Genomic DNA, 22,820 nt, shown 5'->3' on the forward strand with positions numbered 1-22,820 from the left:
ATTACACACTATCCTTACATGATTCATACTATACCCAACTAAATAATTTGAGCCACCCATTTATGAAAAGCAATCAAATAGAGTCAAAACATGGTTATCCACATTCGAGATTCTATGGTAAATCTAAGTCTAAAGATCATTTACACTCTTGATATTTTTGAGATTAATCCATTGACACTCAAATAACTATCATCATAAAAATCTCTATAAGGATTAATCTAGTAAATTTGATCATTTTATCAAATAATCATATACTAGTTTAGATGTTTTCATATTATAATATATGAGATCTACTATTTACTTCAAAAAGAAAGAGGCATAGTATATATTGGTCTATCTGTATTAATAATTTCTTATCTTATTAATACTATAACTAAAAATAAGAATAAACATAAGTCGAATGAATGTCACCATCATAGCTCTTATGATTTCACTTAATTAGGTTTAATATAAAGACCTTATCATTCTAATATAAATCATATATAATTGAAATGATAAAGATGCAATTCATTAATATATAAATAGTAAAAATGTATAACAAATCCCTAGAAGTCAATCAGTTTAAGGGCATACATACTAATAATCCCTACTAACATAGCACGGGGAAGGGTTGGATTAGGTGGTAAAGGTGAGAGGGGTTGTAAGTAAGAGATCTCAAATTCAAAACTTTTCATTAAAAAAAAAAAAAAAGGCTCTTAGAGAATATATCATTGATATTCAAATAGTTTTCCACGTAGTATACTCTAATTAATTCAACATGCATTATGCTACATTCCGTAGGTCATAATTCACGGCACTATGACTATGTGCCGCTGAAGGAGAAGTGATGCTTAATGTATTATTATTACAGGCATATATTATTGACTATCAATACTTATTTATTCATTTAATTGTTTTCCTTTCTTTAAGGACATTGCATGTATCAGATTGAACTTTTAGTTGAATCTAAGATTTTTATATTTAACTGGAATAAATATAAAGCACTAACCGCAATGTATTTTTTAACAAGCATCAACAGAGAGACGTTTATTATAACTGGTAAGGTAATCAACATATATACGATTATCTTGAAAAGATCTGCTTAATGCATGTTGTGCTCGCTACATCAGCCAAAAATAATTACATTCTCTTAGTTTTTATGTGATTGATTTGTGAGAGTAAAGAAGTCTAGAAAAAAGTTATTATTATCCAGGGATAGGTTTCTTGAAGGAAATGGCTTACAATTCAGTTCTTGTAATTTGACGGAAATGGTGATGTCTAACTTTCCTGATAGCCTATCAAGGGAACCAGTCAAGTATATGTTTGAATTCCACATCCATCCTGCTATTTTGAACGCAAATTGTTGTATTTGACTATTTTCTACTTCTGTAAAATTGATGTTAATCTTCTCTTTAGTATTCAAATTCTATATGGCTGCATTTGGATTAAGGAGTTTGATGAGGATTTAAAATCCTCTCAAATCCCTTTTGTTGTTTACATTATCTAGGCAGTATTTGGATTTGTAAATTACCAATTATTCTAGTATTTAAAATATATTTTAATAGTTGATGTATTACAAAGTCAAATGCCTATTAAGGAATCCAAACAACTAAGGGCGATTTGAACGAGTCTTTGTAAGAGATACAAAATGATAGCAGTTTAATTTAATCAAACCAGTTAAGACGAACTGCTAGACCAAACAATCAAAGATAAGAGGTACTTAAAGAGTAAGCAGCAAATTCCTTGATATCTTTTAACATGATGACGGAATGAACCTGTGGCAACAGCTTGAAGGACTTGCCATGAGACTGACTTCTAACCACGTGTATGTGACCTAAAGACATACTTCCAGAAAAACCACACATGAAGTAACAACAGGCTTGTCCTGAATGCATGCTCCAAAACCTTGAGAAGTGAAGCAGCTATTCCTTAATCAGGGTGCTAAAAGTTCCTAAAACAGCAAGCTTGCCCAAGCACCAATAAATGCAAAGCCACCAAAAGGAGCTAAGGTTGCATATTTTCTGTCTTCAAGGTAGGCAACAGCATAACACCTGCAAACCCAGGATTGGTTGTATTTTTCAATGTAATAAGGATCTTTCTCATAATTAAACATTTAATTCCAGAGTAAATAAAGCAGGAAGAGAGTATCTGATACTTGAATTTATGTTGGCTCTCCAAATCAGAGTACACAAAATTGAGAATAAGAAAAACGTGACTTCTCCCATCTGTTTTACCAATTGTATTGAACAGCTTTCTCATGGCTGAATCGTGTTTTTGGTATGATCTGGGGCACCATATTGAACCTCTTTATCAGCATTTCAATGGCGACCTGCTTTCTAACCTTGGATACCAAGACAAGATAGCAAAGTGGATCCATAATGGTGTGTTGAAATGGCCTTTGGCAGGAAATTCAATACTGAGGTAAAACTGTTGCAACAACAAACTCCTATTCTTGTGCCAACTACAGATCCAGACCAAACTACTTAGACGCCTAGTTTTGCTGGCAAGTTCACAGTCAGCCCTGCTTATGAAGTTTAAGCTCGTTCCATCCTGTGGTGCCTTGGTGGAAATTGGTGTGGGATAAACATCACATTCATAGATTTTCTTTTATCCTTGGCTATTGTGTAAAAGAAGGCTGCTCACAAGGGATCAATTGAGAAAATGGGGATGTTTGAGTGGGTTTGCTGAACGTGTGTTATGTCATAGAGAAGAGAGAGAATATGCATCACTTGTTTTTCATGTGTCCAGTGGCTGCTGCAGTCTGGACTAAAGTACAGGCTTTATGTTGCGTACCCATGGAGCTTGGAAATAGAATGGCTAACTATGCATTGGAATAGCAAACATTTATAGACAGGCTTAGAAAGTTGTCTCTGGCTATAACAGTGTATCATATATGGCGAAAAGGAAACAAGGTGATGTTCCAGCAAGCTTCTGTTACTCCCATTGGTAATATAAATAGTATAGTTACTAAAATGAGATATGTTGGTGCTACTTGGCACGTAATCCCAAGGTCAAGAGTGAACTGGTGCTTGATCAAGGACTGGGGGTATTGCATGTGTGTTTTGACCATGAGTAGATAGGTTTTTGTAGATTCTTGTAATTACCTTGTCTTTGTATGGTCATAGGTGACTGTGTGATGCAAAGGCAGCTTACTGCTGCAAATGTGCAAGTTTTCTTGTTATATTATATGAAAGGTTAATTTTTACTCCAAAAAAAAAAATTTACTCAACAGAAACAGAACTACAAACTAAAAACAAAATGGAAACAGCTATTACCTATCAAACAGCATGCATGTTAAGTAGTTGAAGGTCTCCTACAAAATCATCCTAGGATTCATAAAGAAGAGGCTTAGTAACTAAAATAAATCAACTATCACAGGAGTAACTGATTTCCTTCATCATCTTCATCCAACTAGAGAAGAGTAAATTACTTCTCACTACATTGGATTCAAGAAAAAAGAAAGTAACAAAAAGGGCATTGATCTACTGACAGAGGCAGGGCTATGTATATCTGAGGGCTTCTCAACCAAACAGTGACAAGAGCCACAATCACACGGAATACATATTTAATATACCATGCAAAACAATTAAAGAACAAGGCTGAAGAGCATGAATACTTGAGAGGATAGGGATAGTTTGTTCAAGAACATAAAGGCAATTTGTGACAGCCATGATTGGCACATGGGCTCTAAACAGAAGGGCAAGCCCACAATCAAACCAAATTTCCTGATTCAACTGAAGTTAGATGTGCAAAGCAACAACCAACAGCATATTAATAATGATTTGAAGATAAACATGCTGAAAGTAGATCTTCTTTGGAGCAAATAATGCATTGCAAATAAGGAAATGCTCGATGTTTATCAACACCAATGAAATACATTTCAAAAGAAACACTAGACCTTCATAGCAAAATACAGAAGGATACCGCTAGAAGTGGCAAGATGGATAAATGGATAGTAAATGGTCTTAGCTAAATGGACAGTGGATAATAATAATAATAATCCAACTAAAACCAATTAAAAAATGGATGTCAATGGATGAGATTTAAGTGGATAATCTAAAACCATAATCCAACCATTTAACCACTTATTTTCTCAACATCTAACACTATTTATCATCCTCCACCCCTACCCACTTACACAGTAATATATCTGCATATACTCCAACAGTCCAACTCACACATGGATTAGGAAAAAATATACCCAAAAAAATGTGACCTGGTTGAAGTGAACTGATTTGAGCATTATTGAAGGTCAAGAACCCAACCTGATTCAAAATAACCTTGTATTTACCGATTGAAACCAATGGGTTCAGAATCAGAAACTAGGAAAGTGTCAGAGCAGCATCAGCACATTCTCCACACTTTTATCATCATGAAGCAAAATTGCCCACATTAATTGCTCAATTGGAGTTCAAAACAAATGCTTAGTCAAAATTCACACTAGAAGCTTACAAAATCACGTAATTGCTACCCATTTGCCAAAAAAGAGCAGCAGCCAGAGACTTCCACATTAGATGAGCTGGAATTCCAGAGTCATAAACTCAGAACTCTCTGTTGAGGTTTCAGGAGAATTATCCCATTTGTCGAACACTATATAGTCTCCATAGATGATCTGGTTCCCCCCCCCCCCACCAAAAACTTTCTTTTCTTTGTTTAAAATGGATCTTTTGATAGCTGGTTTATGGTTTCCACTTTATTGTTTTGCTCTGTTTGGATACCTTTGATCAGAATAATGGATTGATATTCCCCAGAGGTTGTTCACTTGGGTAGTTATAGTGGAGAGACTTTTTTTTTTTCTAAATAAATGGATTTATATGATGAGGTGGATAATCCATTTAAATCCACCAAGTAAAGTGGGTTTAAATGGTCAACCATTTAAAGTCATCAAGAATTTTAAAGTCATCTAAATTAGGGATGGTAATTGGGGCGGGTGCCTGTGGGGCTAATGGGGCAGTGTGGGGGGAATTTTTTCCCCCCGTTTTAAAAAAATTAATAAATATATATGTACATAATTATATATAATATTTAATTTAATTAGTTACAAACTTAAAATAATGATATTATTAGTTATATGTATTATATAATGTATATTAGTATATGTAATATAATTGATATTATCAATTATACTAATAATTATACATGTCTACTAATAGAAATTATTAATTATTTATACTAAATTTACTAATACATTTATACTAAATTCCTAGTTACACTTTTTCTCAAAAAAAAAACACAATAATGATTTAGTGATTGTATTTGTATCAAAAGTGAAAACTTGGCTACTTTAGTTGTATTTGTTTTATCGTGTTGGATTGTATAATAGCTTTTATTTGATTGTTTTTATGAGTTTCAATTGTGAAATTACAATGAATAATAACTTGATGATGTGTTGATATTGTAGTACTTGATTATTTGCTAAAATTTGACTATAAAAAATTTTTATTAACCCCACGGGTGCCCCGCAGGGGAAGCAGGGCGAGGCGGGGGAAGCAGGGGACGGGGGACGGGGCGGGGCATTGCCATCCCTAATCTAAATCCATTAAGTCAGGATTATTTGGATGGATAATTGGATATGGATCAAAATTGCCAAGTGTAGATACCACTATGTCAGATCAGAAGGGCCAATTACCTTCCTGTGCTGACCCCAAATTTTAGCACCAATTCCAAGTAATTAAAATATGACTTAACACTTGAAAGTTTCCTCAATATAGATAGCACACCAGTGCAGAATCTCTTAAGAGGTTTGAACCTAACGAGAGCCCACTACATCAGATCAGGACCAATTATGTTCCTGCAATTACCCCAAATTTTAAACATGTTTGACGACCTAAAATAGTAAAATACGAACTAATACTTGAAAGCTTGTTCGGTATAACATGCATGCAGAGATTTGAGCCACAGCAAGTCCATCTCTTTGCAATTATCCAAATGCTGAAGCTTAACTAATTATTTGACGGTAAAACTTGACATAGAGATAAGTTGACCCCCTAAGGAGACCATATAAAAGAACAAATGGCAATTCCCTTAGCTATTGCAATGGATCTCTCCAACATTCTAAGGCATGAACATCATCACATTTCGAGAAATTTTCAGGACAGTCAGCATAAGTTTGCCTTTCATTATCAAACATTCACTCCATGACATTCACCTTGTAAAAACCACGGGTAATACTATAAATTATAGAATAAAATCTAAATTCATATACATGTCATGAAACATTATCAATCAGACATTCTTATTAGGCAACGTCGCTCAGAGAAAATCAATTTTAGCAGTCCTCAATTATCAGTCATACTCATGAGAGAATCACCAGTGCTATGGACAGGGATATCTAAACTTAATAGATTAACCATTAAATGAGATATATTAATTCCCATAGCACTTGACTACGTGCCCTGTGCTACACATCATTCCTCCACTAAATCATACAAGGGGTGGGGGATATACCAGTTTCTCTGCCAGATTCTTTAAAACTCATCAAAAGATCTTGATTGTTTACCTTATGTAAGACAAGGTTACAGGGATGTTTTACTTAAACCAATATCTAATGTACACCATCAAATTTGGACTCTCAAACATGTATGACTACTTTCACATACTTATGGTTAGCATTTTATTTTTCATTACCATCCTTCAATTTTTATCCATTAAACCCCAATATGACCAGATATAAAGGTGGCACTCAACAAAGTATAGGATGATTTTTAAGATTTCAAAATAAAGTCTCTTTCACTGCAACTTCCAGAGAGCTATGGCACCTTTAATCCAATTGCTTACAAGGTAGAATTATCTTTGTTATCAGTAAAATTTCAGTTTTTTGGACTTCGTTGTAATTAATGGACATCAGGCTCTAATTTCAGTTTGTGTTTCAACTCGTACTGCATCTTCAACTTAACTGTGATACTTCATTGCAGCGCATATGGCCTCTTATACTTTAGCAAGGACCGGATGAAAGGAATGTCTCTTTTAGCCATGAAAACTCGTAAGCACAACAAACTTTTTGTCCACCAAAGAAGAAAAAGAAGAAGGTAAAAATGATTAGCACTTACGTCCCAGAGAAAGCCAGAATGCCAGTCGTCAAAAGTCCTCCAAACTACAACAGAAGAACCAACAAAAAATAGTAAACGAAATAGAAAAACAGAAAAACAATTTATCAAAAGCCGCAGCCAAAACCGTTTTTCAAAATCCAGCTTGAAATAATAAGAGACAGAGGGCTGACTCACAATGTTAGGGCGGCTAGTCGTGGGAGCAGCAAGCAAGGCTGCAGTGTGTACCAAATGATATAATGATGCTGTCTGCCAAACCTTCCATTACCAGTTACGACAAAATAAGAAAATTTATAAAATTAGCAAAACACATTCTAAATAACAGAAAAATGCAACTGAACTTGTTTGTACCCTACAAAGAACTAAAGAATCAGAAAATTTCATCTAAACCAAAATCGAAGCCAAAGAAGAAGAGGAAACCTCTTTGTAACCAGGATTTTTGGGCTTGAAGACATGAGAACCATAGGTTCCCAACCCAAGTGCTGCCATTCCTATTTAATTAGACAGAAGAAAACAAAATCAAAATAAACGAAAGGGAGGGGGAATTTGTAACAGAGAGGAAAATACCAATCTTAATTGAAAACAGAGGAAAAGAAGGTACCCACCAGATATTGCAGCAACCTTGTGCCAAAGATGAGGATCCATTTCCTCAATTCTGCTGCTCTTTTGTTTCGACACAGGGATTAATGACTACAGTTTCAGTACCCCGTGACCACACCCCTACTGAGAAATTGAGGCCAAAAGGAAGGAAAAAAGAAAAGAACACAGAAACAAAGGAATTAATGAATAAAAAAGAAGAGAGCGTGGAGGAGGGAATCGGAGATTGGGGAAAGAATCGAAAGTTTACCAGACAATAAATAGACGAGTTTCTATCTCGCATTGTCATGTTTACAGGTGCAAGTCTATAAACTTTATGAAATACATGGGTGAAAAGAACGAAATATCTTTCAGAATATTTTTGAAAGGCATGTAATACGAAGATTCTTAAAAAATTGTATGTAAATATGTATATTATACAATACCAATAATTACTAACTAGAATTACTTCTAATATTACCATATATCAAAATACTACTTGCAGTCCTAATATTATCAAATATAAAAACGAAAAAATCGTTCAAAACGTCCTTCGCATTTTATAAAATAACTTTTTTCGTCCCTCACTTATAAAAGTATAATTTAACGTCCTTTATAAATTCATATTGATCAAATTTGATTCCTACCTAAGTTTCCGGCTAGTTTTTTGTCGGAATTCATCACATGCCTTGCATGTGATCATTTTTAGGGGTAAAATTATCAAATCAAATTTTGTATAATCCGATCTGTAGTCCCTTACATTTCACAAAATGAATTGTTGCGTCCCTCACATTTCATAAAATGAATTTTTTATCCCTTGTTGACCATATATACAAATAATTTTTTTAACAAAAAATATTCATGTATATATCTATTTGATTTCACTTGAACAGTATGAATAGCATATAATATATATCTATTTGATTTCACCTAAATAGACTAATTGTAGTTGTACACATGCTATTCAATAGATATATACATGAGTTTAAATCTAACAATTTTGTTTTAAATCCATATATATCTATTTGATTTCACCATGTGAATCTATTCAATATTTGTGATATTTTCTCTTTTGGTAATAATTCATTTGTTGAATTGTGTAATAAGGTTATCTAATTAATCAGTCTTAATTCGAATTCTATAATCATGTTAACAAATTGCAGTTTATATTTGAAATTTCTACTCGTCACCTTTAAGATCAACAATTGAATTTCTTGTCTTGTGATTGTCTTAAAATTTGAAAGTGTTAATCACTTACTTCTTTTTGTCATACTTTTCCTTTGTTTATTGTTTCTGTCCAAATTTAATTCAATATAAATACTTGATAATGTTTAGGATTAAATGTCTTCTTTGTATTCAATTTTCGATTAAAAAGAAATAAACATGAGTGAAAAATTAACAATTTTTTTAAACCCATGTATATATCTATTTAATTTCACCTGAACAGTACATTCAGGTGAAATCAAATAAAATATATTACATGCTATTCGTATTGTTCAGTGAAATTAAATAGATATATACATGAGTTTGAAAAAAAAAGGTTATTCGTACACATGATCAATGAGGGATGAAAATTATTTTGTAAAATGTGATGGATGAAAAAATTCATTTTGTAAAATATGAGGGGTGAAACAATTCATTTTGTGAAATGTGAAAGACAAAAAAATTCATTTTGTGAAATGTAAAAGACAAAAAAATTCATTTTGTGAAATGTGAGAGACTATAGATCGAATTATATAAATTTTGATTGACAATTTTGCCCTTAAAAAATGATCACGTGCAAGGCATGGGTGGATTTCGAACAAAATCTAATCAAAAATCTAGGTAGAGACCAAATTTGACTAATGTAAATTTGTAAGGGACGTAAAAGTGCACTTTTATAAGTGAGGGATGAAAAAAGTCATTTTACAAAATGTGATGGACGTTTTAAATAATTTTCCCTATAAAAAATTGTTAATATGCACTCAAAACAATACGACAACAAAAAATGCACTGCTTCACCTGTAACAAATAAATTTTACCTGTAATTAATAAGTTTCACCTGTCACCAAAAGATTATCTTATAGAATCATATTAAATATTTGACGATACATTTCATATCTTATTGAAAAATCAATCATTGTTTATCAACCATACATTGTCTAACTAAATCAATTCTCTCTCGATACATTCCTCAAAAAATCCAATTCCTTCCCCCAACTAATGAAGAGATCTTGGCGGAATTGCCACATATGATATTGAGAATAATTTTGCAAAGAAATAGCTCACTTGTTTCTTTAGAAGAGATGGAAAATATGCTCAATGTCACTTAATTGAATAGTTGGCCCAATCCCTTGTTGGAGGTAAGTGTGATGCGAAGATCAAAGCTGCGAAGATCAAAGCTGGTCATGGTGATCAAGGAGCCCACGGGAAGGCGCCGGGTGAGCCAATGGCTCGAGCACATGCTAAGAAACTAAGGAAGTCAATTGAAAAGTTGGGAGTCCAATCAGTCCATCGAAGCTTTGAAGGGGTCAAGTGTCCAACAAGTTTCATGACTTTCATCGCAAAACCCTAATTTAAGTTGGTGAAGCAGGATCTGGTTTACAAACCATAGCAAGGGTCGCGGATTGAAGGGACGAATCATGCTTAGTCCATGTTTGATAATCTAGTTCAACACTTAAATTTAATGGATTCAGATATTAACATATTCAAACCGTTTGATAATCAAAAATTAAACATTTGAATTAATTAAGTGGCACTGAATTTTCTAAACAAAACTTGCTCCCAAAATTAAGTGATAACCTATTCACTTATCACTGAATGTGATATGCACTCACATGTATTAGATTTAATACTTAATAATTCAATAATTTAATGAATTCAAACTTCAGATTTTATATTTCACACTTTAGTTTTCAAATTTTAATTTTATCAAACGCACCCTTAGTCTTGTTGGGTTTTTTTGTCGTTTATCTTTAGCATTGTTTACACGTTTTGTTCGTTATTTAAAGGCTAAAACTCGGTCAGTTTAATGTTTAGATAGGTCATTAGTTGTTTAGTCCATTAGTGATAGGAATAAGTGACTAAATCCAAAATTCATTTGGATTAGTCCATTTAGTAGTTGAAGGGCTATAAATAGTAGCTTCTTTTCCATCATAGAGAGATGAATTCTACTAGCAAATAAATGCGTGAGTTTATTTCTCTTGGCAAAGAGAGATTTCTTGAATACTCGAGAGTTTAACTTGAAAGTATTTAATTTGATTTATCAATCAAGAATCGCACTTGGTTGTGGCATCTTCCACCGACACCTTTTGATTCACTAAATTATTAAATTGTGGATTGAAATTATATCAAGAAGTTCATAATTCCGTGGTTTTAAAAGGGTCAAGTGTTCCGCAAATTTATTCAACTTGATTCATACGTCTAGACCTGACTTGTTAGTTCACATCAGTGGCCGTTGATTCTCTTCGAAAAAAAAAACTCAAAACAATACAAACAAAATCACTCATAAATAGTTTCAGCTAAAACTCTACTAAAATGGATTTTTTTTTCTAGAAGCTATGCAATCAAGTAGGTACTAAATCCTTTATAGTTTGAACACATCAAAATTGTTCTACAAGCAACAAGTTTACTGCATATAAAAAGTTAAATTCGATCTTAACATGAATCAACCATGATGGAATTATTTACCAATATTGGCCTACAGCTCCTTTCCTGGTTGATGACTATCCATACCATACATGCAAAATAATCAATGTTGTCGAATAAAGGCTGTTAATCAAATCTTTTGCTTTTTGAAGAGATGTAGAATAATAGAAGGATTTAAAAAAATGAAACAAAAGAAGGAGATCGAGTGGCTGCATTTAGAGATGGCAAATGGGCATGATTGGGGTGGGGGGGGGGGGGGGGGGGAGGGTGGATTTGTTGGATTTGAGATGGGATTGAGTTATATGGGTTTACACCCAATCCTATCCATATGTATTTTGAAACTAATTTGGGCTGGATCATTTTAAGATGAGTTTAGATTTATGTCATCCAATATCCAAATCTGTTTCCTATATTCTTTTTTTATTTAGTTCTTCCTTACTTTTGGATTAAAAAATTTGATGAAAGATTTGAAATTCACGCAAATTGCTTTGGTTGTTTAGATTATTTAAGAGACATTTGATTTTATAATTCATCAATTATTAAAATACATTTTAAACACTAAACTAATTTGTGATCTACAAATTCAAATACCTCCTAAAGAATTTAAACAATTAGAGGAAGTTAAAAGAATTTCAAATCTTTCATCAAATCCCTCAATCCAAATACAACCTTATTGTTTTTTATATATAACTTTTATTATTTTTTTGGTCTTATTGTGAATTTATATTTTTTTGAACTCTTTTTTTCCTCAATTCTTCTTTTATTATATATATATATATATAATCTTTTATTTCCAATGTTGCTAAATTTTAGTTGCGGAAAAAACAAGTCCTATGAAAATGTAAAAAGAGACAAGTACTAATGATTACTATGCACATGATCAGATTTCTTGAATTCTTGAGTATTATGAGACAAAGAAACTAGTAAATAGTTACAACTTTATAATCAATCTAAATGAATATCACTATCAATTTAACTCAGACATGAAAACTTTGTGGAACATAACAAAAACACAAACATGTAATATTTTGGATGTCTCTCAAAATCATGCAACACTAATTTTCAAAAAGCATATTGTGAGTTTTTGATTAATACAACAGGAAATAACAAAAAAATATCTTCAGATTTGTCTTTAACTTGATATAGATTGCATAAATGGCTAATGAGTATCGAAAGAATAGACAAATGGTGTTACACTCCAGTAGGAACCAAAATTCTTTATATAAAAACAGAGCACCAGACTCGTGCACATATACTTAAGTTGGAATGATTGGCAAAAAAAAAAAAAAAAAAGTAATTGAAGTATCTTTTTGACATAGTTGAATATCTTAGCAATAGCATCTGTAGAAAAAGTTCGTTATACAAGAATAAAGCAGCAAACTCATGCACATATACTTAAGTTGGAATGATTTGAAAAAAAAAAAAAACTAATTGAAGTATCTTTGGAGGCGTACTTTTGGCTTATAGATTGTTTGGACAGAAGTCTTTTGGATAAGAATTAATTTTTGGTGAGTTGTTTGAGTCCCAATGGTTATGTAAGTATTTTCCGAGAATTTTCATTAATTTATGGGTGTAAATGGGATTAGTCCCATATTAGGCCCAACCTTAAAATTAGTAAACCCATCCCACCCAAAATTCCTTTAGATATGAGTAATCTATTGGAACTTGATATAAATTGCTATCTCTAACTGCATTTTTTTTAATTTTTTAATCTGTCCACCCCTCAATTATTTTTGAATCCGGAACTTGATAGGGGAAAAACTCTAAGAATCCTGCTCTTACCATTAGATTGACATCATTAGGTTAAAAAATATTTTTCTCATAACAATTTAAACACATTCAATTTTCTTTGTATACATGTGGATCATATAAAAAAAAGTACTATATTAAATAAACAATTATTTTCAAGTATCAATCCAACTGACAAACTCCATTAAGGGACGATTTCTCTTTTTCTTTCCTGGTAAAATGGCAAGGAATGTAGACCACCTGATTGTACATAATACATAAGTCGAAATGGATCGCAACATGCTCACTGGACACCACTATTATTTGAAAAAGGCATTACAGAACATATTTCGTTGCCTAATTTTGATATCCTTCGAAGTTCGACGAGTAATTACATTTAATGGGAGAAGCACAACTCCAAAGAGTAATTGCAATTATTGTGGCATTGTGATAGCAATACCACAAAACGGAATAGAGCAACTGTCAAAAGGTTTCAAATGCTTGGCTGTAGAATTTCGGAAGGGTTCAGGTACGACTCGGGATAAATTTATGAAGTTTGAAACCGCTATCCGAGCTCAATGAGAATTCAGTAAGCGTCAATACTTGAGATCCTAGGCAATCCTAGGCACAATTTAACTTAGGGACATTAGTCAAGTGGCCATGAAATCTCTAATTTTAACTCTCAAGACTTCCATTTTTCCCTCCCTCTTCTAAGACTTCAAAATTTTCCTTGAACCAACAAAATAAATAAATACTTCGGTAAAAACACATGAATCCACTTTTGGGATGGTTGTGGCCTGTGGGTAGCTACAGGTGATGAATACGAGTCACCTGGCTTTATAAACACGAAGAATTTAACTACAGCCAATTGAAAACAGAAGATAGGCAGGTGCACAAAGTACAAACCATAAATCAGGAATGTCAACATTCACGATTATCCGGATCCACAAAACCTCAAGGTTTTTCAGAATTAACCCCCGCAAATGAATGGAGCCACAGATACATAGCAAAATTCGCATACCAAGATATAACGTCAATTTCAATTACAATCTCACCATTGAGGCAAGTAGACCGTGAAGAGCATTTGAAGCATTCTATCTAAATCAGCAGTCAAAACAACTGAATTAATATGACAATTGTTCATGTAAACAAGCAGTCAATACAACTGAATTCCCATTACAACTTGCTCAACAAATTTAGAGCCAGCTAAAACAATAGGAGACACATGACGTGGATCGGTTTTGATCCCTTCCAGCTATCTAAATTTTAAGGAACTGATCCTTCGCTGTGTATTTAAATCTATACATGTTTAGTCTCAACTTTGTTAGAATAATGAATATAGTTGGACCTCTGAACTTGATTCCAAATTTGCTCAGCCTTCTCCGTGTTTCGTCACCATGTATGGTTCCCTTTTAGATGCTTATCATTCTCCATGCTTCGTGACCATGTCTGGTTACATATTAGATGCTTAGGCTGAGCAGCAATGCAAATTCCCTTTTCACTAGGCTCTCTCTCCTAAGCCTGCACATTGGTCTTGGCTTGATGAACCTCAGCTGGAATTATGGCTATGTTTTCAGCTTGACTAGAAATCTCCTCACTCCGAACTTCACACAAAATCTGGGAATCATTCTCTCGAAATGCAGAGCATTTGTCTTTTTGACTCGGATTTTCTTCAGCCCATGTGCTGCTTTGAGGCAGAAAAATGTCATCTGAAATTATGTCAATCCGAGTAGGCCTGTCTTCCTTTTGCACTTCACTAGCTCCCAGAAGAAGCTCATCTGGAGTCGCAGCAGGATCAAGATCCCAGCAGCCATCAGGCAAGTTAAGGGAATCTCCTTTCAGTAAACAAGATGGCACTTGGTGCGAAAACCGTAACATCTCCCTTCGAGGAATCCACCTAATGGCATCCTTGCTTGTATTTTTTTGGTACACAGTCTTGAATCCACCCAGCTTAATTAAAGGAGTCACACAGACACCAAGGTCTTCAGAATAGTCATCGAGCACCTCTACCATCTCATACTGATGTCTTACTTCAGGTGGAGTTGTTTTGTTCCAATCAGGCGACCAATTACGATAAACAGCCCAAATATCTCCACTTCTAGGGTAGATTCTAATGCAACCTCCTCTACCTGCCTTCTCCTTGCTCAGCAGATGGGAAAAAATGTTAACTTGCTCAACAACTTCAGCATTATATGCCCTAAAATTTCCACAAGATTTTGTAAACCCAGAATCCAACCAATTTACAGGCCCAAATTCACTATCAGTTTTTGAGCTCAGGTAACTGATGTGAATCTTAAAAGGCTTAACAGAGATAATCTGGCGGATTAGACAATATAAACGTGGCATACCATCTTCTTCATCATATAGAGCCCATATCTGCTTTGGCTTAAAGCATTCTTCAGCTCTGTCCTTGTCGAAGTCATGGAAGTCTGAATCAGGAACAGTTATTGACAGTGAACCAGCCTTCTTCGGTTCTGATTGATGACCCAAACCCAAACCTACTCGTTTAGGTGCCTCACTAAATTTATCTGCTTCAGCCTCTGCTTTTTTCTTTTTCTCAGCCTGTGCAGCAGCAGCCGCTGCTGAAGCCAACTTAATTTCCTCCAGTTTCTGACGGATTACTGTTCTAGCCTTGTCAATTAACAATTGTCGTGCATCAAATGCAGGAGCTGCCGAACAACGTCTTAATGAGGTATCAGATGGAGTTGAAGGCTTAGCATTAATTTTCAAACTTCCATTTGCATTGGCCAGTCTCTCTTCTGCAACACTTTTCGCAGAATCTGAGATGCCACTGGCACAATTGCCTCCCGAATCAAACTTTCTCTTCTTGTATGGTCTAGTAACCTTGGGTGCAGGTTGTTCAGCATAAACTGTACAACTATTCAAAGAAACATCACCTGTAGCATTCCTCATACGATGTCGCCCATTAGCTTTTCCTCTGTTTACCTTTCCATTTACCTGATGGGATGCTTCGGTAACAGCAGACAATCCATTAGCATCTGAAACTCCAGCAGAATGTCCAGTAAAGGAAGTCCACTGGAATGAAACATTAGAGACATACTCCCCCGGCCCATGTCCAGAATGATGTCCTGAGATCCCATTGCCCGAACAATATGCAGAAGCTGTTGGCATGTATGTAACCCCACATCCATGACTTGCATATCCGTTTTCAGGGACAAATGACCAGGGACAATATGGAAAAGAACCATTAACTGGAGCTACTCCTGTTTCAACAGCAACAAAAACACCTCGGCAGTTCTTACAGGAAAGTTTCTTGTTCACATATTTCCGGAGATATTCATACTGAACATGACAGGAGGTGCAGACAGTCCAAAATGTATCAAGTCTCTGATGAGAACCTGAAGACTTGGAATAATTGTCAAAACCACTTACCCCAGCAGAATGTGCAGCAAAGTAGTTTCTCCGGTGATCATAAGAGTTCCTTTTAGCACTATCAGACAAAACCGTCCATGCTTCAGAAACAAGCTTGAAAGCTCCATCAGCACCCACAGTTTTGTTCTTATCAGGGTGAAGCAACACAGCCATCTTTCTATATTGTTTCTTCAACTTAGCCTTGTCTGCAGATGGATTCAATCCAAGAATAGCATAAAAATCAAACTCCCCATTAATTTTCACCTCTGAAGCAGTATAAACTCCAAATGTCGCTACCATTTGCGCTATACCCTCTAACTCAGGGCAGAGCATTTGAGCCTTCAAAGCACAATTTCTCGCACCTGCAAAGTCCCTCTCCACAAATCGCTTCTCGGCATATGCTTTCACTGTAAGCGCTTCGTCTATGTTTGACTCCATATGAACGTCAGAGGATCCAAACAACAACTATCCTGAAGATTCTATAACAGGATCATTGTTCCTCAACAATTATATTCCGGCTTCAGCAGCACCTCTACAGGAATATGATGGATGTATAAACAATACAGTGTTTCTAATCACTTCAGCAACTAACAATTAAATCCAAATTCGAAAAAATAGACAATTCAAAAGAATTCAATCCAAACTCCAAAACCCACCCTTTTGTCTACACCAGTAAACATGAATTCAATTAACAAATAGACCTTACCAATTTCCCATTACAGTGTCAAAAATAACTCGGAAAACATAATTAAGTGAACCTTTGTATTTCCTTATTTTTAATTAATAAATACGGTTAAAAAAAAACATAATCCAGGTAATTTACAGACTAGTTCTTAGGATATCCTGAATCAGCCAATTTCAGCTTCCCAAAGTAGCTCATTTCAATCAAAAGATTTCAACTTTGTTTTAAGTCTGAAGTCAAAATTCAAAATTCAAAATTCAAAAAATAAAATAAAATTTGAATTACTGCTCCTTAATCACTGAGAATAAACCAAAATTCTTCAAGAAGCAACAAGATCGAAACTAAATCCTACACAAAAAATAGAAGAAACTTTCCAACAATCAGATACCATTTCTTCACATATTAAGCTGAAGTGGGGCTTTAAAAAAAAGAAAAAAGTAAAGAAAAAAAGATGAGCACTATCAAAGATCATAGAGTTGTACTGAACTTACTGAGATTTGATTTGCAGCGAGAACTGAAGCAGACCCAGATGAGCAAAAGCTATTTTGATCCTCAAATTTGCTTCAGATCTTGACCAAATCTAGGAATCCTTAAAGGGTACATCTATAAAGCAACCCCACATAAAATATATATATTAAAAAAAGGTAAACGGAAAAAAAAAAGAAAGAGCTAAAAGAAAAGTAAATATTCAAAGAGGGGCTCATGTACAATTTTACTGAAATTTTGGGGGCCCAAGATTCCGGCAGCTAGCAGCGGCGAAGGGTGGATAAATCCCGCCTTCAAAAACGCCGACCAGAAAAATGTAACTGTTGCTAGTATATAGTAGTTAAACAGAACCTACACACGTAGATACAATTAGAAGCAAATATTAGCTAAATAATAATGTGTGTGATTAGAGTTGTATTTCTCTACTTATTTATTTTGACATATTTCAATTTTAACACATACTTTTTAGAGGACTCAATATTAAAACATACTAGTAGTTATTTTGGCGCATTTCGCACGGGATTTTTTTTCCCTTGTGAATAGTTGTGAACCTTTTGTAAGGCATAAAAAATCCAAGAATGAAATGTCAACAATATTTTTATATGTTTATTCAAAAGATATGTTGTAGCCTAAATGTTCAACTACCACATTAATTTTAAAAATTTTTATATTTGAAATTTATTATGATCCCTTGTGAAATTTATTATGAAATTTTTTATATTTGAAATTTTTTTTCCTTGTGAATAGTTGTGAACCTTTGTAAGGCATAAAAAATCCAAGAATGAAATGTCAACAATATTTTTATATTTTTATTCAAAAGATATGTTGTAGCTTAAAGGTTCAACTACCACATTAATTTAAAAAATTTTTTATATTTGAAATTTATTATGATCGATAATATTTGTCAAATAAATCAAGAAATAAATAACAACAATATATTTTAAATATGCTTTCTAGAAAAATATTGTATTCTAAATGTACTACCACCTTACTAATTTTAAAAAGCTTTTTACACCTAAAATTTAATATAAAGTAATAATATTCATCAAATACTGAAATACATACAAAATGTTAATAGCAATTCTTTGAGATAGTTTGATGCAAACTTGACCTCTCAAGTTGATCCAATGAAGATTCAAGTTTCAAGCATCACTTTTGGCTGAGTTTAGGTTTCATCAAGTTTCATAGTGTTAGTTTAGTAGTTTTCTTTTGAAACCACCAATCAAACCTGGCGGGAGGGGATGGTTACCCACTTTATTAAAAAAATAACCAAGACGACAAAAAGAGTCGTGTTATTATTACTCAAGAGTTAAACACAGAATTCTCAAGTATCTCATATGATTGATGTTCTTGAAAGAAGACTTGAAAATCTCAAGTATGAATTACCTTCAAATTCATCTTCCTTAGCTAATTTTGTTTTCAATAAAGAAAAAGAAATTTGTCGGGGAACATGTGTACAACATGCAGAATTTTTCTCATCAACACGGATAAGAAGAGCATCTTCACCACCAGGAATTGCAAGATCTAAGGCATGATTTTGCACTCGATAAACCATTTGGTAGTGTAGGGTTGCTGCAATTGCATCTGTAACTTGATCTGCACTGACAATCTGTACCTGTACCTTTAAGGCATCTAACAGGTGAGGATCTTCTAAAGACATATTAAAATTGGGGAAAAGGGTCACAAAAACAGTTCCAGCATTAAGAGTTGTTTCAACAGTTGCAATACAAGCATGCTGGTATTTTGTTGAAGATTGTCTTATGCTTATAAATATGTACCAAGATGAACTGCAAAATTATTCTGAGTTTTTGCATCATATGTCTTATTCTATAGTTAGTAGACAAGTTAGAATGAATATATTCAAGCTTCTAAGGTAGATCAACATCCAATCCTTGCCACTAAGAAGGAACAGTTTATCACTTTACATATTCCCAATGATTTCCTTCTCAATGGAAAGAACAAGGATTTTCTCATATTCATTTTGGAGCAATTAGGATATCTCTATCTTTTCATGGGAGAAAAGATGGTCAGCATGGTTTTCTCAATATTCCTTTGATGTTAAACACATTAAGGGAAAGAAAAATATTGTTGCTGATTTTTTCTCAGGAAAAGAACCTATCCAAGACCCTCCTTTGAAACTAGATCCTTGGGTAATTTCATCATGTCTGATGTTTACATCCATACAATCAGAACCTCCGGATATCCATGAAATTCCGTACCCATGGCAAAAAGAAAACATTGAAAGAATCTGAAACAATTATGACCTAGAACTTTTTAGTTCATATGGTGGTTCAATTTTAAGTCCTTTCGGTACAAACCTTGATTACCCATTTTGCCAAATCTTCATAGCCAATCCAACTGAATTTCCAAAACAATTATTATGGTATTTTTGGTGCTTATTGTGAGGACTCGCAAATTTCTTGTATTTTCCTCAAAAATACCCTTTTATTTGAAAATTATTATTTATCAAAGCCCACTACCCAATTATTTCACAATAAGTGTAAGTAAACCTAGAAAATAGGGTTTTACGCTTCGGTTTCAAGTTTGGAGCAAAATTAGGGTTTTCGCGATTTTCCGCCGGATGAATTTTCGGTACAGAGTAAGGATTAAATTTGGTGATTAAAAAGTGACTTTTAAGTGAGAAATAATATGTGATTAGAAGCAATGAATAAAAGTTAGTGAAAAGAAATTAAAAACCCTAGTATGTGTGTTTTTAAGAAAAACGGTGCGAACCGGCGGGTCCCGCGCACTACCGATTGAACGCACCACTTGACCACCATTTTCTTACCATACAAGTTGATCACTAATTGAGCAAAATATCTTCCCCCTCATGGCTATCTCTTGACCGAAATTTGTGGACTAAAATAGCAAGGAAGAAAGAGAAATTTTTGTGGTTGTAATTAAGCCAAGTGTTGGCAAAACTTGTGGCTTAGATTAATCCTAGTCTTCTTGCCTTTTTAATCACCATAGAGCAGCCATTCTTCTTCATTTTTTTCCTTGAGCTTGGCCGAGAGAGACAAGAGGGAAGAACACCAAAGAAAAACAATTCCATCTTCTTGATTTGCTTCAACCCAAGTAACAAATTCAAATCCAAACCGATTAAAGAGTAGCTTGTGAGTTAGGAAGCTTGGGAAACCAAGAAATTTCAAAGGGAGTGAACTAACACTCATCCAAGCCTTGCTTTTGAGGTATAAACATCTAGCCATGATTCTTGTTGCTTAAATCTTGCTTTAAGATGTTTCTTTAGCTTAAGTTGTGGCTTAATTTCATGATTTTGCATGTGGGTGTGATGAATTGGGGATGAATAAGTAAGTTAGGGTTTCATAGTATTCTGCCTAAATTTGATGTATGATGCATATATGTTGCGAATAAGGTTATTAGAGAGGCTTTGGTAGTGATTAGACCAAGAAAAGTGGGAAAGTTCCATTAAATACCACAAATTCCAGATTTCTGGAAATTCTTGCCATCATTCTGTCCGAATTTGTAACTGTATGTTAGAGGCCGAATTGGCCTTAGGTAAAAGAAGAAAAGTTGTAGGGAATGGTATTTTATAGGTGTCTACAAAATTTCAGCTCAATCGGAGCAACGTAGTTCGTGAAAAGTCCAAAATACCCTTACTATTTTAAGCTTTTCCCCAGCAGTCCGTTTCATCAGTTTGTCCAGTTTATCACGTTTTTTCACTACGACCCATTCTGATTTAGCTTTTTTCCAAAACATGAAAGTTTTAGTGTTCTGTCTTAGCTTTCAAATGCCTCTAAGAACACCTGATTTGGACTTTTTTACACTGAGTTATGACCATTACAGTGTTCTGCGTTTAAACAGCCGACGAATTGGTTTCTGGTTTAGTAATTTGAGAATTTGACCAAGTTACATTAGAAACTGGACTAAGTGACCTTCATGAACATTATAGCCCTGTGTATTAGCTTTGAAACGGCATAGTTTGCGTCTTAATCCGATAAGCGTAGCCTCGGATATGTTATTTCCGCATTCGCACGTCAAATCTGTCTTTTGCTAAATTGAATTTCTGCACTTGTTATTACTGTATTTCTTATTCTTATGATATTGTGAGCCTATGGAATGGCTCTTGACTTGAATTGCTTATGTGTGATGTTGGGTTGTGGTTGAGGAAAAATAATGAAGCCAAAATGGCTGGAAAATTAGGTAAACACAAAGGGCGTGCTGCCCAAATTTTCGCCCGAGGGCTAGGTTTCTATTTGAACTTTATACTTTTGTTTGGCCAATACCATGACCGGTTTTCCATTTTAAAACATGAATTTTCATCCTTGGGTTCAAACAACCCTCTTCTTACTTGAAAGTCATCTTTACACGTTTTACTCCTAATTAGTCGGGTTTCTTTGTTTCCCTTAAATGTTTTGCTCGATAAACTGTAATATGTTCTCTTGTTCAACCTTAGATTTCATTGGTGATTAAGGGTAATATCCGGAAGGATATTTTGCACGATATTTTGCATTTCTAGGTGAGTGTTCCTTATTTGATTCTATGGCTTGTTGTTATCATTTGCTAATGTGTTAAGTGCTTTTAATGATTTCCAAACGAGCTTCCTAGGCGAGTGTGTACTTTATCGCACTCGACCTAAATAACTGTGCAATTTTCAAGGATTTAATGAATGAAATATTACTTGCGCATGAATGTAAGCCTTTTGGGCTGAACTGGCCATTGCCCCTTGTTACCGGTCGTCTCGAGCCAGAAGCGGACTCGGTCGGGCGATTAGGGACTTGGGTGAACGTTTGGTATACTCGAGTATTACCCTGTAGGTTGGTGGAGACTGGCCAACGGCCAGGACGGGGGTGAATGAATGAATGAATGAACGAACGATCGAACGAGGGTTATTGATAAACGAAAAATGCAGTTCCAAATGATTGGAGGAATAAGGGGAAATGTCAGGAGAACGAATGAACGAAATAACGAATTGCTCCTTGTGAGCCGTATCCTTTTAATGAATGTGTTACTATCACTTTCCATTGTAAATGTTTCTTGAATTATTGATACTCCATGTTTAATGTATTGGATTGATTATCTGATTATGTGTTCGGAACCTCACTGGGCTTTTAGCTTATCCCTTTACTTTTGTTTTCCTTACAGGGGAAGGCGAGCGAGGACGTGAGCTTGAGATAGACTAGCCAATCTAGTTTTGTTTCTTTTGTTTCTTTTGTAGTGGTTCTCGCCTAGTGCTTGGCACGGGCTGGACGTATGAAGGATTGAGAACCCTTGTATATTTGATGTTTATATACTCTTTTGGGTTGGCAATGTATATAAGTTCCGCTTTAAGTTTGAATCAATGCTCTATTTATTCTTGTGATTTA

General features: G+C 34.4%; 2 protein-coding genes across 5 annotated transcripts; both read right to left on the minus strand.

The window, feature by feature from the left end:
* Positions 1-1,621: 1,621 nt before the first annotated feature.
* LOC113743215 (uncharacterized) lies at positions 1,622-8,010 on the minus strand. Of its 3 annotated transcripts, XM_027271176.2 has the most exons (6): positions 7,873-8,010; positions 7,631-7,748; positions 7,446-7,516; positions 7,203-7,283; positions 7,029-7,072; positions 1,622-2,030 (listed from the first exon to the last, which is right to left on the minus strand). In XM_027271176.2, exons 2-6 carry the CDS (start codon positions 7,668-7,670, stop codon positions 1,931-1,933), a joined length of 336 nt encoding a protein of 111 aa, XP_027126977.1. In that variant the 5' UTR covers positions 7,671-7,748; positions 7,873-8,010; the 3' UTR covers positions 1,622-1,930. The 3 variants fall into 3 exon arrangements, with proteins under 3 accessions (XP_027126977.1, XP_027126975.1, XP_027126978.1); XM_027271174.2 differs by lacking the exon at positions 7,873-8,010 and having other exon boundaries at positions 7,631-7,814; XM_027271177.2 differs by lacking the exon at positions 7,873-8,010 and having other exon boundaries at positions 1,731-2,030; positions 7,203-7,274; positions 7,631-7,814.
* Positions 8,011-14,076: 6,066 nt separating this feature from the next.
* On the minus strand, positions 14,077-17,859 carry LOC113688190 (uncharacterized). 2 transcript variants are annotated; one of them, XM_027205914.2, is made up of 3 exons: positions 17,719-17,859; positions 17,502-17,613; positions 14,077-16,860 (listed from the first exon to the last, which is right to left on the minus strand). In XM_027205914.2, the coding sequence occupies exon 3, from the start codon at positions 16,764-16,766 to the stop codon at positions 14,472-14,474; it is 2,295 nt and encodes a 764-aa protein (XP_027061715.2). In that variant the 5' UTR covers positions 16,767-16,860; positions 17,502-17,613; positions 17,719-17,859; the 3' UTR covers positions 14,077-14,471. The 2 variants fall into 2 exon arrangements, with proteins under 2 accessions (XP_027061715.2, XP_071904561.1); XM_072048460.1 differs by having other exon boundaries at positions 17,727-17,842.
* Positions 17,860-22,820: the final 4,961 nt, after the last annotated feature.

The sequence above is a fragment of the Coffea arabica genome, chromosome 5e (assembly GCF_036785885.1).
Source record: "Coffea arabica cultivar ET-39 chromosome 5e, Coffea Arabica ET-39 HiFi, whole genome shotgun sequence".
In the NCBI taxonomy this organism is placed as follows: Eukaryota; Viridiplantae; Streptophyta; class Magnoliopsida; order Gentianales; family Rubiaceae; genus Coffea; species Coffea arabica.